General features: G+C 39.6%; 1 protein-coding gene across 2 annotated transcripts in view; it reads left to right on the forward strand.

The window, feature by feature from the left end:
- mmp24 (matrix metallopeptidase 24) overlaps positions 1-14,378 on the forward strand; it is a 58,731-nt gene extending 44,353 nt beyond the window's left edge. For both annotated transcript variants that reach the window (XM_003220530.4, XM_008109937.3), the window contains 5 exons: positions 6,670-6,831; positions 8,624-8,838; positions 11,225-11,363; positions 12,628-12,894; positions 13,162-14,378. In XM_003220530.4, coding sequence (XP_003220578.2) covers positions 6,670-6,831; positions 8,624-8,838; positions 11,225-11,363; positions 12,628-12,894; positions 13,162-13,499 — 1,121 coding nt within the window. In that variant the 3' untranslated portion in view covers positions 13,500-14,378. The remainder of the gene's footprint in view (positions 1-6,669; positions 6,832-8,623; positions 8,839-11,224; positions 11,364-12,627; positions 12,895-13,161) is intronic.
- The last annotated feature ends 842 nt before the right edge of the window (positions 14,379-15,220 follow it).

The following is a 15,220-nucleotide window of genomic DNA, read 5'->3' on the forward strand; positions in this document are numbered from 1 at the left end:
TTTTCAAACCCCAGTATAAGCTTTATTGAGCTGATACCACAGTGTGAAATCAGCCACCCTCGGAGGCAGTTTCAAAGAGCTGGGGAAGTATAATTGCTCAGCTGTGATGAAAGTACTGAGACAAAATGGATTCTTAACTGTTTTGGGAATTTCTTTAAAGAACAGTTATAACAATTGTTAAAATTGGTTACATTTTATATTACAGAGAGAAAAACTTGCCATTATTCCTAACTGCACATCATGTTCTTTTTATCACTTGCTGGCTTTATATTTGTTTTATTTTTATTTACCACATTATTCCTGTTTTGACAACAAAGAGTCCCACACCCTATTATATGCTTATTGAGAGAGGCACCAATTCACTAAATCTATTGACCATTTAATTTTGGTTTTACTTTCTTTGATCCTGAAAGCTCATAAAATGGGCAGAGTTTGTGTGAAAAATGGTTTCCTTGATGGCGTATAATAATATATTTGCAGCATATCTAAACATTTACCAGGCAATATATTACAATGTATGTGTGTAATAGATTGCTATTCAATCTTAAATAAGAAGCAGCGAAATAAATGAAAGAGAGGCGTATGCAAATGGGGAGACATTAGCTTGGATCCATCAGTGTCCTTATGCTAATGCAGGAATGGGTATCTTGCAGAGAGTGGAAAGAAAACATTAGAAGTAACATAACTGTTTGTAGTAAGATCCTTATTGGTAACAAACGTTTTAACAAATGTAAATCCAAAAAGGAATGTAATAAGTGGGAATTAAGCAATGTTATTGGTGCAAAGAGTAATGCTTTCTAGTTACTTTTAAATATTAATTTCAAAAGCATTTTAAAGGTATTTTAGATTGCATTTTTGCAAATTCTGTGCTAGAATGAGGAGAGTGTGCCATAAAGCCTCTCAAGGCCTAACCCCATTTTTGTTATCAAATTTCTTGGGAAAATTGCCCCCATATTTTCCCTAATGTTTACACAGTCCCAACAAAAAATATTGGTGTCTTGTTTTTTAGGCATGTTCCTGGAGTTATGTAGGGCACAAAAAATTGCATTGGATAGACCGGGCATGGGCGAACTTGGCCCCTCCAGATGTTTTGGACTTCAACTCCCACAATTCATAACAGCCTCAGACTTAAACGGCTGAGGAGGGAAAGAAAAGGGCCTGAGACTGTTAGGAATTGTGGGAGTTGAAGTCCAAAATATCTGGAGGGCCCAAGTTTGCCCATGCTGGGATAGACCATATTAACTCTAATTTCTTAGATATGGTTGTCATGATTCTTTATGGATGAGTTCATGGCAATTGGTATATGCCTTATGTTCTATATGTCAAATTCTAGAGCCTATCAGGGGAAACTGGAGCCATATTTGGAATCAGCAAGTCAAATATATCCAGAAACAGTTCTAACATTTGAGATACCAAAATGTGTGTTGGCCAGAGATTGTGGCAGGGTGATTTCCCCAAATTTTCACCCACTTTAAGTGCAGGAGAAGTCTTTTTCCTAACAGGAAGTGATCCAGAAGTGAAATTTCTGTTGGAAGAAAAGTTATCTCCTGCATATAAAATGGTCCAGATAAGGCAATTAATTGGCAAAATCATGGCACCTAGGATTGGTAGTGGAGGACATGAGGGGAAAATGTTAGCATTTTTAGGTGTATGTAAGGGGTGGATGGGTTATAAACCTTCAAAGCAGTCTCTGAGTCCCCAGCTATTGTCAGTCTCTGGTTTGTACTATTCTAATTTTTTTTATTTACAAAAATGCAAACCATTTCTTTTTTTAAAAAGCATTGAGCACCGCTTAAAAATATTATAAGGCATAGTAACAGTGGATACTACTAATACTAATACTAATAATTTATTTGTAGACCGCCCTATCTTCCCAAAGGGACTCAGGACAGTTTCCAACATGTATGGCAAACATTCAGTGCCAAAAGGGATCATTCTTTAAACATTTTTAACAGTCAACCAACCAAGTTCTTGAGACAAATGGCCCTTTATCTCTTTTCAAAAACTGCTTTAAGGAATCAGTTCAGATTGCTGACAAGAGCAATTCACTGGCTGGCAAGGAAGTGGAACGCAGGGGGTGGAGTGTGAGCTGAGAGCTGGCCCTGTTCATATTTGACTTTGGCTTTGCTAGATCATGCCTGAATGAATGAAAATGCTGTTAGCTTTAAAAAAAAGTTTACCGTGCACTCACAGAAAGCAATCCTGCTTACCAAAGGGTTGTTTGCTATCCAAGAGCAGAGAGAATCTGGAAAGGTGAGCCCATATCCAAAGATATTCTTCCATTTGGCAAGGTCTTGTACAAGAATTTTCAAAACTGTAAGAGTTACAAATTCTTGGACTCCACTAAGATTTATGCACCATTGCCTGTGTTTCCTTTATTGACCAGATTTCCCAAATAAATGTACTGAGACCCCAGATGCAATTGTGGTGTAAAACTGCAAGAAATTTTCTGATAGCCCTAGTGAGAATTAATAAATAACATGAGTGTACTTTCACCTTCTGTTTTCTCATTAGAGCTCACATGTATAAAAAGAACTTCTTGGTCATTGCAAATTAACAATGTAAAAGTTGTCCATATGTTCATGTATTTATTTTCTCATTGCATATGCTAGCTTCACATGAAAGTGTGCTGATAAATATTAAAACAGCATGAAATCCTTAAGAACATTATTTAAACTACAGGCCTGATGTGAAATACATTTTAAGAAACTAGGCACTAAAACAATTTAGTATATTGAGGGAATGTATTGAGGAAAGGGCAGTCATAAACCGAGGTTTGAAGATTGTAGTTCAATTTCTGGGGGCTTTAACTAAATGGGGAGAAGCTGATCATCTAGAAAATGGTAATTATCTCAGTAGGTAATTATAGACCAATCTCTAACCTTCCATTTTTGGGCAAGGTCTTGGAGCGGGTGGTCGCTTTTCAGCTCCAGGGCTTCTTGGGAGATACGGAGTTTCTGGACCAATCGCAGTCTGGCTTCAGGCCTGGTTTCAGTACCGAGGTGGCTTTGGTCGTCTTGGTGGATGACCTCCGCAGGGAACTGGACAGGGGGTGTGTGACCCTGCTGGTTCTCTTGGACATCTCAGCGGCTTTCGATACCATCGACCATGGTATCCTTCTGGGACGGCTCTCTGGGATGGGCCTTGGAGGTACTGTTCTACAGTGGCTCCAGTCCTTCCTGGAGGGCCGTTCCCAGATGGTGAAGCTGGGGGACACCTGCTCGGACCTCTGGCCATTGACCTGTGGGGTCCTGCAAGAGTCTATTCTGTCCCCCATGCTTTTTAACATCTACATGAAACCGCTGGGCGAGGTCATCCTGAGTTTTGGAGTGCGGTGCCATCTCTACGCGGATGACACCCAACTCTACTACTCTTTTCCACCAAAATCCAAGGAAGCCCCTTGGATTCTGGACCAGTGCCTGGCCGCTGTGTTGGCCTGGATGAGGGCGAACAAGCTGAGACTTAATCCTGACAAGACAGAGGTCCTCCAGGTCAATCGTACGTCTGATCGGGGTATTGGCTGGCAACTTGTGCTTGACGGGGTCGCACTCCCCCTGAAGGCGCAGGTCCGCAGCTTGGGGGTCCTCCTGGACTCGGGGCTGACTCTTGAGGCTCAGGTGTCGGCCGTGGCCGGGAGGGCCTTTGCACAACTAAAACTTGTGCGCCAGCTGCGACCATGCCTCAAGAAGTCTGATCTGACCATGGTGGTCCATGCCTTAGTTACCTCTAGACTGGATTATTGCAATGCGCTCTACGTGGGGCTGCCTTTGAAGACACCCCGGAAACTACAATTAGTACAACGTTCGGCAGCCAGGCTTCTAACCGGAGCGAATTACAGGGCGTGTTCAACGCCTCTGTTTAAGGAGCTCCACTGGCTGCCGTTTACTTTCCGGGCCCAATTCAAGGTGCAGGTTATCACCTACAAAGCCCTAAACGGTTTGGGACCCACCTACCTTAGAGACCGCATCTCCCCCTATGAACCTGCTCATTCTCTTCGCTCGTCGGGTGAGGCCCTCCTCTCGCTTCCACCACCTTCGCAGTCGCGGTTGGTGGGGACGAGAGAGAGGGCCTTCTCCGTCATGGCCCCCCGAATTTGGAACTCGCTCCCCAGGGAGATCAGGCAGGCCCCCACCCTCCTCTCCTTCCGGAAGAGCCTGAAAACCTGGCTCTTCAAAAAGGCCTTCGACGATTAACTATTAGGTTTAACTATCTGCCCATTCAACTACAGTTTTTTTCTGCCACTACTATTTTGCACTTTATTGTGAAACTACCTCTCCCATTTGATATATTTTGGTATAATTGTTTTATCATTTTATTGTTGTATGTTTTCGGGCTTGGTCCCCATGTAAGCCACTCTGAGTCCCCATTGGGGAGATGGGGCGGGGTATAAAAATAAAGTTGTTATTATTATTATTATTATTATTATTATTATTATTATTATTATTATTATTATTATTATAGGTAGGGAGAGAAAGAATATTTTAAAAATAATTTTATAATGGTTCAAAAATGCCCCAAATATTTGGAAACTCTGACAAGAAGAAACTTGGTCTGACAAAAATCTTCTCGGTTCAGGAATTATTCTGTATTAAATGTCCATGTGGGGGTTTCCCAACAGTTTTATGTGCAAACAATGCACATTTTGTGCAGAACAAGTCTTCAACGGGAACATTTTCCACAAAGGAATGCTGTTTACTGTGGAAAAATCAATTTTTTTCAAATTGTTACTCTTATTCTTCCTTGGGAAAGAATTACATCCCTGCAACTGTCATTTACTTTATGTGATATTTTTAAAGCAATAAAAACATATTGAAAGATTAAAACAAAACACATATCTACAATGCAGTTTACCACCTCTTGTTATAATACTGTCTCTTCTAACACAGAATCTAATCTATGGCCCTCGTATATATGGCACAATACCTGCAGTTTCACTTATTTTCTAGGTTAGTGGTTATCAACCTGTGGGTCCCCAGGTGTTTTGGCGTTCAACTCCCAGAAATCCCAGCCAGTTTACCAGCTGTTAAGATTTCTGGGAGTTGAATGCGAAAACCACTGTTCTAGGTCCTCAAGCAGGATTTTGTGGTTTGCTTCCACCAGAAGTTGACCATAGAATCTCACTAGATGACCTAGAAATGCTAGAGAGAGGTTTTCTCTAAGCATTTACTAAGTCCTCCATCATAATTCCATGGTACCTTTTTGCTGCAGGTTGCTTATTTCAATAAGATTCACTATTATCGACAACGTCACATTTCCATGGAAAGTCCAAGAATGTATTTTGCAAGTAAACTTTATTTTTGTGTGTGCGATATTTGTGACTGGTATTGTCTTAATACAGTAGAGTCTCGCTTATCCAACATAAACGGGCCGGCAGAATGTTGGATAAGCAAAAATGTTGGATAATAAGGAGGGATTAAGGAAAAGCCTATTAAATGTCAAATTACATTATGATTTTACAAATTAAGCATTAAAACATCATGTTTTACAACAAATCGACAGAAAAAGCAGTTCAATATGCGGTAACGTTATGTGGTAATTACTGTATTTATGAGTTTAGCACCAAAACATCACAATGTATTAAAACATTCATAGAATCATAGAATAGTAGAGTTGGAAGAGACCACATGGGCCATCTAGTCCAACCCCCTGCTAAGAAGCAGGAAATCGCATTCAAAGCACCCCCGACAGATGGCCATCCAGCCTCTGCTTAAAAGCCTCCAAGGAAGGAGCCTCCACCACGGCCCCGGGGAGAGAGTTCCACTGTCGAACAGCTCTCACAGTGAGGAAGTTCTTCCTGATGTTCAGGTGGAATCTCCTTTCCTGTAGTTTGAAGCCATTGTTCCGTGTCCTAGTCTGCAGGGCAGCAGAAAACAAGCTTGCTCCCTCTTCCCTATGACTTCCCCTCACATATTTGTACATGGCTATCATGTCTCCTCTCAGCCTTCTCTTCTGCAGGCTAAACATGCCCAGCTCTTTAAGCCGCTCCTCATAGGGCTTGTTCTCCAGACCCTTAATCATTTTAGTCACCCTCCTCTGGACGCTTTCCAGCTTGTCAACATCTCCCTTCAACTGTGGTGCCCAAAATTGGACACAGTATTCCAGGTGTGGTCTGACCAAGGCAGAATAGAGGGGGAGCATAACTTCCCTGGATCTAGACGCTATTCCCCTATTGATGCAGGCCAGAATCCCATTGGCTTTTTTAGCAGCCGCATCACATTGTTGGCTCATGTTTAACTTGTTGTCCACGAGGACTCCAAGGTCTTTTTCGCACACACTGCTGTCAAGCCAGGCGTCCCCCATTCTGTATCTTTGATTTCCATTTTTTCTGCCGAAGTGAAGTATCTTGCATTTGTCCCTGTTGAACTTCATTTTGTTAGTTTTGGCCCATCTCTCTAGTCTGTCAAGATCGTTTTGACTACAAAAACATTGACTGCTAAAAGGCATACTGCATTGGATAATACAGAACGTTGGATAAGCGAAGGTTGGATAAGTGAGACTCTACTGTCTTGTAAAACAGAAGTGCCAAAAGCTGAATAGAAGCTTTCATAATCTCTTACTGGTAGCCGTATTGGTTTGAATGTATGTGTATTATAATTTTCATCCCTGAGAGGGTTACATTTCCCCCAGTACTGATATAGACAGCAACCACTCTATGTCTTATTTCTGTAGGAAATGACCTCTTTCTGGTTGCAGTGCATGAATTGGGTCATGCACTAGGCCTTGAGCACTCCAATGACCCTAGTGCTATCATGGCTCCGTTTTATCAGTACATGGAAACGCACAACTTTAAGTTACCGCAGGATGATCTCCAAGGAATTCAGAAGATCTATGGTAAGATTGTGCCATTTCTTTAAATCCCCATTTTGTTCTAAATTTTGTTTCACCATTATGTAGGCTTTAAAAGATATATGCAGATGTGTGGTTTACTTATATTTATTACAGAATAAAAGTACCATTAAAATTTAAAATTCGGCTATTTTTATTACTAGCCACATGTTTAGGGTAAATACATTTCTTCAGGTAAGTGCTCAGGCTGTAGATTTGTCAAGTCTTCGAATAAGACTTACACAGGCCTCAAGATTTACACATGCCTCTATAGCTGCCTTTTTACATCATCTTCATACATCATAAACAAAGGGCATACTCAGAAGATTTCTGAGACCTTTGGGCTTTTCCTGATGACATTGATTTACTGTGAGAAATACACAGCGGTCACTGAGTTAGTGAGCAAGATGTAAATGAAGTACCTCTTTATAACTGCATCAGTTGTGTGGAAATGTCTTTTTTTTCTTTTCAAAAATACACTATTTCTGATAATGCATACATATCTACACAACAAGGATATCTGGTGTGAGTATAACCAACAGGTAGAACATTTTTACACAAATATTAGAAACATTTATTCCCTAGTTCTTATAACAAGCACAGCCACCTATATCTTCAAAAGCACTATCAGCATCATCATCATCATCATCATCATCATTATTATTATTATTAGTATCATTGGGATGAATGCTGCCGGTGATATGATTGCAATGCTTACTAAGATTTTAAACTTACCTGTTAATTACCAAAATCCCAAGAAGACTACTCCTTCCCTCACAGCAGTCCCGTTTTTCATGATTCTTTGCTTGATTTCCCCCTTTATTCATATAGAGTAAGTCCTTTCATTGGTAGGACAAGTATCCACAAAAGAATTTATCCACATCCAACAAAATATATCTTCTCTTGGCATTTTCTAAGTCCTTAAGCACAGCTCTATGCTTTTGCTGGGAAGAAATCCTTCCTTTTAACTGAGTTTGCTATTATATGTGATTTTGTGTATTCACACAAAGTTTGGGAATGTATCCCCTGAGGATATGGGAATCATGCCGTAGTCATTAGAAAGTTGCCCACCTCTCAGAACAGTAGTGAAGGGAAGAATAACTATGAGAACACTGTGGAAAGGAGAGATCTTCCCTTTAGAGAAGGGGTTAATTTGTCCGTTCTGTATCATGGGAATGGGATTGTTGTTTTTCCTCAAGGATTCCATGCAAAACTATTGGGAGACACGACTATTTTAGGGATTTCGAATGCCTTGGGATAAATGTGTGACAGAATAGAAGAATGGAATTTGAACCTTAAAGTTCTTAGACACGAAAAGATTATGAGTTACCTATATCTGTGGAAAGCTTCTAAAGATAGAAAGACGACTAGTTTAGACATCAATATTCACCAGCAGATACCTGGAGTTATATTTAGCACAGCCAATAATAGAGTTTAGTAAAAGCAGCCAAGGCAAGAGAGAGCACACCAGAGCACTGATCACAAAATAGTGGGACAAATCGTACTTGAGGATCATGCAAGCTTTTTGGTTTGGCCATAGAAGCGAATGGATTAAGCATTTGTGGTGAATTGATACAGAGGACCTAAAGACTGGAGGCTTCATGGATAGAGAATTAGACCAATGGATGGGCTGTGTAATGTACAAATATTGGACAATATTGGTATACAATGTTACAAAAAGCCTGACAATGATTTTTTTTTGCATCCAGCAAACTCAGCTCTTTCTGTGTTTGAATATGAGTTTACTCATTCTTATTATCTTTGGCTCTCCAATCCTGCTGTTTTCCTTTTTGTTTAGGTCCTCCTGCTGAGCCATTGGAACCCACCAGACCCTTACCAACCCTTCCTGTCCGTAGAATCCATTCCACTTCAGAAAGAAAGCATGATAGACATTCAAGACCTCCTAGACCTCCTTTAGGAGATAGGCCTTCTTCTCCGGGCAGTAAACCTAACATTTGTGATGGGAACTTTAACACTGTGGCTTTATTCAGAGGAGAAATGTTTGTTTTTAAGGTAATAACAACTGCCCTGTCAGACCCATTTTGATTCAGTCTTCTATATTGGAAAGAAATGTGTCATTATTTACATGCCAGCAAAATTCATTGTCATTTAATCTTTGTAGTTCTGTGAATTAATTCATGCCACACAGTGGTATCGTTTGCATTCTTTTTCTGAAGAAACAACCAGAACTTACAGTGTTTGGCACAATACTTGCCATAATGTATTTCCTTTGATAATTGCTAAATAAGCTAAACTGTAATAGCTACATCAGCTACATTAGGATAAAATTAGTAATTTTTAATTTGCTTCCAAAATGTTATGATGTGAAACAGGGCATATGTAGGTGGACCTTCTTTCTTTTTCAGCATTTTTCTCAATCCACTAATCTTTTCTTGATATAGGACCTCCAGAGACAAAAAGAGGTCTACTATCAGAGATAAAGCCTGCTCCAGTTAATATGACTGGGGCCAAGCCATGTATATTGACACACACATGACCTTATGTAACAAGACTGGTATTTTCCCCAGCCCCTGCAATTTCTCTTTGCTAATATGATCAGCAATGGAATTACGATTTCTTGCAGAGTTTTTGAAAATCACTGTAAAGGTACTGGAACTGTGGGTCAGCAACTACATAAAACAGGAAGTTTAAAAAATCTAAGGGAATATTTGAATATATATGTTCTCCTTCTCTTCAATAGACTGACGTGATACAGTCCAAAATTCAACTAACTACCTTATTGTACACAATATGTAGATCAAAATTTTGTATACATGGACAACAACACATCTAGAACCCAGGAGCGACACCATTGTCACCACTGAATTTGAATATTTTCCTTCAAGTGAAGCACATACTGCCCACATCTTAGCAAATAGAGTCAAGCTTCTTCTAGGAATAAAGTTCTTCTTGTAGACAAAATGTATGGGGTGAGCTGCATACAACTTCTTGTGACAAAACACTTCAGAAGAAAACTTAAATAAAAAACAGTTTTGCCTGGGAAAATGAATCAATGGGGGGGGGGGGCGGGGGGCGGAAAAGCTATAATGAGTGGGAAGAATGAACACTTAGGCACTTTTAATGGCAGCAGATGTTATTAAATGTAAGATTGTTTGTGTGATTGATGTCAAGAATATGAAAATGAAGCAGGGAAGGTGTCTTGTTCTTCCTACCAAGAAGATAGTAAAGAATCAGAATAAAAAGGTCAGTGAGCCAGAAGTTGTAAAAGAGCCCAATATAAGCACAGTAAGGCTGAACTGAGAATTAATAGTACTTAATAAGGCAATACAGAAATATGCAGGAACCTGATGAGAAAAAAAAGACAGGGGAAGGATTTGAAATAGTTTTCATTTCAAAATAAATGGAATGGAACTTGTTATTACCACCTAAGTGAACTCCCATTGGTTTTAATAAGTTTAGTCTAGGACTAAAACTGAATCTATCCAAAATAGGTTGCCTGCCAAAATAGGTTGGCCTTTGGTACTACATGTATTTGTGTGTTATATTCCCTAATATAGAGGCAGGGAGTGAGAGGGTGTGAGAGAGAGAATGGTTGGGAAGATGGAAGAGAAATTTGATACCATACTGTGAAACAGAAGGTCTGGGAATGTCAAGCAGCATGGTGCAGAGAGAAGGGAAGATAGAAATGCTCTATTAAATTTGAGCTTTGCCATTGTTGCTATGTGCCTTGAAATTGATTCCAACTTATGGTGACTCTGACATAGGTTTTTCTTGGCAAGATTGATCCAGGAGAGCTTTGCCATTTGCCTTCCCTTGAGGCTGAGTGAATATGACTTGCCAAAGAGCACCCAGTGGGTTTCCATGGCTGAGCAGAGATTTGAACCATGATTTTCTGGAGTCTTGTTCTAGCTATCAAACCACTAAACCACACTTGTTCTCCTAAACATTAGTTTTAGCAATTCTGGGTGGTAATATAAGTAATTTCAAGCCTTCCATATAGAGCTGAAAAGCCTCTACATCAGGCTTGGGCCACCTGGGATGGGTGAGATAATGGAGGTGTAAGTCTGGGGCCAACTTTCTGTCTCTGGGACCTCCAAGAACCATGTGGAGTGAAAAAAAAGAAACCCCAGCCAGAGTTAGCTGGAATTTCACTACTGGGTTTGAAAAATTGATATTTTTCCATGTTAAACAATGCTGTGATCCACTTAAAAGGTGAGTCACCATCTTAAGAAGTGGGAATTCACCCTTTTTACTTGTAAAAGTGTGGTCCAGAGGAGGCAAGGATTTAGGAACCACATGTAGTCCCAGAAGTCACATTTTCCATCCCTGATGTAAAATGTCTACAAAGGTATTTTAATGAGAAATGGGTATTGTTTGCTCAACAACTTATGTTAAATTACGACCAATATTCTCAAATTGATGTTTCTCCTTTAATTAGGACCGCTGGTTTTGGCGTCTTCGTAACAATCGTGTGCAAGAAGGCTATCCCATGCAAATTGAACAGTTCTGGAAAGGGCTTCCTGCAAAAATTGATGCTGCATATGAAAGATCTGATGGAAAATTTGTTTTCTTTAAAGGTAAATATCCTTTTAAAAATAATGTAATAGATGCAATGTCTTTTCTGTGTAAATTTATCAAATTAGCAAGAGGAAAGTCGGTTTTGGAAAAAATAAGAAATGTTCTTTCTAGTGTTTCATCATTTTAATTGTTGGTCTATCACAGTAATATTCATAATATACAGACAAATTGCGAAAAGGTGCAGTTTTAAAAAACACAATAAATAGTTTTTGTATGCTTTCAGGTCAATGCTGGATTATCCTGGGGGTTTTGGCAAGATTTATTCAAAGTAGTTTTATCATTGCCTTCCTCTAAGGGCAAGAGATTGTGATGACCCGAGTCCATCTGGGGATTCAAATCCTGGGTTCCTGGAGTTGAAATCCAGCACTTACAATACGAAATCACATACATTCTTAATGAAAAAGAAAATTTATTCATAAGTAAATTAATTAAGCTGTAAAACTGTAAACTTGTGCACAACCAAATAAAAGTGACCCACACTGAACAAAGTGGACTTCTAAATTAAATGCATACAATAGCAAAAGGTTAGGGCAGAACCCTACAAATAATGCAGTAAGGCTTGAAGATGTTCCAAGGGCATGGAGTGTTCAGGTAGCTAATTAATGGAAATGGAAAGCAGATTCATGGTTAGGGGAAATACTTTTATCTTAGAAATGAGAATATCTGACTTGCAAATTCACTAAATAAAATCATTATACACACTGCAGCATTTTTCTACAATTAACAATGGAAATAATCCAAAGGGTCAAGTAAAACCTTTATGGCAGACCACCTTTTCTGAGAAGCCAGTATAGTGTAGTGGTTTGAGCATTGGACTATGTCTCTGGAACCCAGGGTTCAAATCACTTTTCAGCCATGAAAACCCACTGGGTGACTTGACAGAAGCACACTTTTTCAACTCAGAGGAAGGTAAAGGTAAACTCCCTCTGAACAAATCTTGCCAATAAAACCCTGAGATAGAATTGTCGCCATAAATCATAAATAACTTAAACACACACAGCAACAAACCACTTTTTCTTCTCTCTACGTACACATGGTAACCTTCCAAAAGAGTTGTTTTGTTGTGGATGTTCCTCTTGACATTCATTTCTTTGTTCAGTCCTTCCTCCCAGAATAACTGCAAGGGGTAAGCATTTCTATAACTGGCAGTCAAACAAGGCAGCAGAACCCAGTCACCATTCTGATATGCCAGAGATCATATTGTGAGGAAGGGAAAGGACAAGTAATAACAAAAGTGTATTTTTTCTTTCCTCTCTTACTTAGGAGATAAATATTGGGTTTTTAAGGAGGTGACAGCGGAACCTGGGTATCCACATAGCCTAGTGGAACTCGGCAGCTGTCTTCCACGGGAAGGAATTGACACAGCTTTACGGTGGGAACCCGTAGGCAAAACATATTTCTTCAAAGGAGACCGATATTGGAGGTACAATGAAGACAAAAGAGCAACAGATCCAGGCTATCCTAAACCAATCACTGTATGGAAAGGGATTCCCCAAGCCCCACAAGGAGCTTTTGTCAGCAAAGAAGGGTGTAAGTATTAGCAGTGTTGCTCTTTTACTAGTTCAGAATAGTTTAATATACTCCTGTTTTGTTGAGCTTGCGCTAAAACCTGATCTTTTGTGAGACTGCAGACACACATGGTTAGGATTTTTGTCCCTTTGGCATATGTCCCTTCCAAAGCCTTCAAAGTACTCGAAAGAATTAATGGATGTTTATTCTATTCCCATTTTCCAATTTCTTATTTTTTTGTAACCTGGGGATGTCTTAAAATTGAGTAATCTATTCTTTGTTTTCCAGTTTATACCTACTTTTATAAAGGTAAGGAATACTGGAAGTTTGATAACCAGAGGCTGACTGTGGAGCCAGGGTACCCCAGATCAATCCTCAAAGACTGGATGGGTTGTAACCAAAAGGAGGTTGAACGGAGCAAAGACCGACGCCTTTCCCATGATGATGTGGATATTATGGTGACTATAAACGATGTGCCTAGCACTGTCAATGCAATTGCAGTTGTGATCCCCTGCATTTTATCTCTGTGTATCCTTGTTTTGGTATACACAATCTTCCAGTTCAAAAACAAAGAGGTTCAGCAAAGTGTGACCTACTACAGACGGCCTGTCCAAGAATGGGTATGACAGGCTCAGCGGCTCATTTGGGTTCATGTGACAAAGACGATGGACTGCAGACATAATAAAGGGGGATCACAGGATAGCCTGCCAAACAAACAAAACTCTTCAAGAGACTTAGATGCGTCAGATAGAATTCTGGGATTGAAAGAAGAAGAACGAAAATCAACTAAACCCAGGTGGCCTTGCACGGTGGAGCCGATTTTCTTCTGACTGACTGCCTCAGTGCCGTGTATGTCTCAGTGTGACATTTTTCACCAACCCACTCAGTGAGTGTCGGAGACCTCAAGAGGAGTTTGCTTCAACCTTTTTTCAATTCACCTGAGCAATCTTCTTCAGTGCCCTCTTTTAAACCCAGCATTTGCCAGTGTAGCCAACCACCTCTCAACAAGTCATTTTTTTCTACACTTATCTCATCAAGAAGAAAATTATATGTTGGACACAAAAGGTATATTTCGGTGTCTGCAGAAGACATCCTGAGCCTGAATCATTCTAAAATATTTTAATTTATTACAGGAACCAGGCAATTACCTGGGTGCCATTTTCCAATACCTGCTGGTCAGATGTTTTGTACATTCATGGTAATTAGCTGATGTTCCCACTCTTCAACAGCAGACACATACAAAGAGCTCTTGGGAGGTAAATCTGTGTAGAACACAACTTCAAACAGCTCTAAAGCCAGAACAAATCAAAACAGCAACTAACATAAGCAAAATTTCTGAATTCAGTCGTAGTCTGAAAGACTAAGCAATTGGATTCAAACACTAATTGTGAATGCAGTTCTTAATGCTATTGTTTTTAAGAATCTGTCATGTAATTAATATTTAAATGTCATATTACCACTATTTTAATTTGGCAACAATAAATTGTTACCATTATAATATTAAATGTATGTCCTGTGATGTTTTCATCATTTCACTTAAGAAAGTAAGTGGCATACATGCTAGAATTTTTCAATGATGATGATTTTGGGTAGAGCAATAAAATACACAGTTAAGGAGAAGGAAGTTATAAAAACTTGCAATTTAGATGCTCAGTAACCTGACATGAATTAAAGGCAGTCATCTCTTCTCAGACAAGTCTTTAAAGAAAGGAAAACTAGATGAATGACCATCAGTTGGTTGAATCCTATACATGGAAAGGACTAGTCAAAGAGCAGCTGTTATCCCTCTCCCCCAGCAGGCCTTCAATGCTTTCTCCAAGAATTGGAGGATCCTGAATAATGTGTTGGGTTTACTACATGATGAAAACAGAATCACCCAAATATGGAAGGAATCTCTTTTCATGAGCAATTCCCATGCCAATTTCCATGCTGCGTGTCATCCCAATCAGTTGGGAGTTTCTTACTTATGAGATTGTTTTGTAAGAAAAAGAGGGTATAGGTAGGTCACAATTTTTGCATTTATTCCCTTACTATGAAGCATCAATATTTCAGTGAACAATGCAAGCCATGGTAATAGAAATATATTATCTCTAAAAGACAGGTTCATGGTCCCCCAACAGTCTGAAGGACCATGAACCTGCCTTTGGCTTAACAGATTTGAGGATCCCTGTCCTAGACGAACATAGACCAAAGTTCTGCGGTAGGAGATTTGCATTTTGAATGATGCAGTATGTTTGTTGCAACCCTGAATGGGCCAATTGAAAGTGCCCAGCTTGACTTTCCATGTAAGATTAAGAATGATTGTCTCAGGACTTCTTCAATAGCTTGACTGGGGTGGAGAAATCAT

Source organism: Anolis carolinensis, chromosome 4, assembly GCF_035594765.1.
Source record: "Anolis carolinensis isolate JA03-04 chromosome 4, rAnoCar3.1.pri, whole genome shotgun sequence".
NCBI lineage: Eukaryota > Metazoa > Chordata > Lepidosauria > Squamata > Dactyloidae > Anolis > Anolis carolinensis.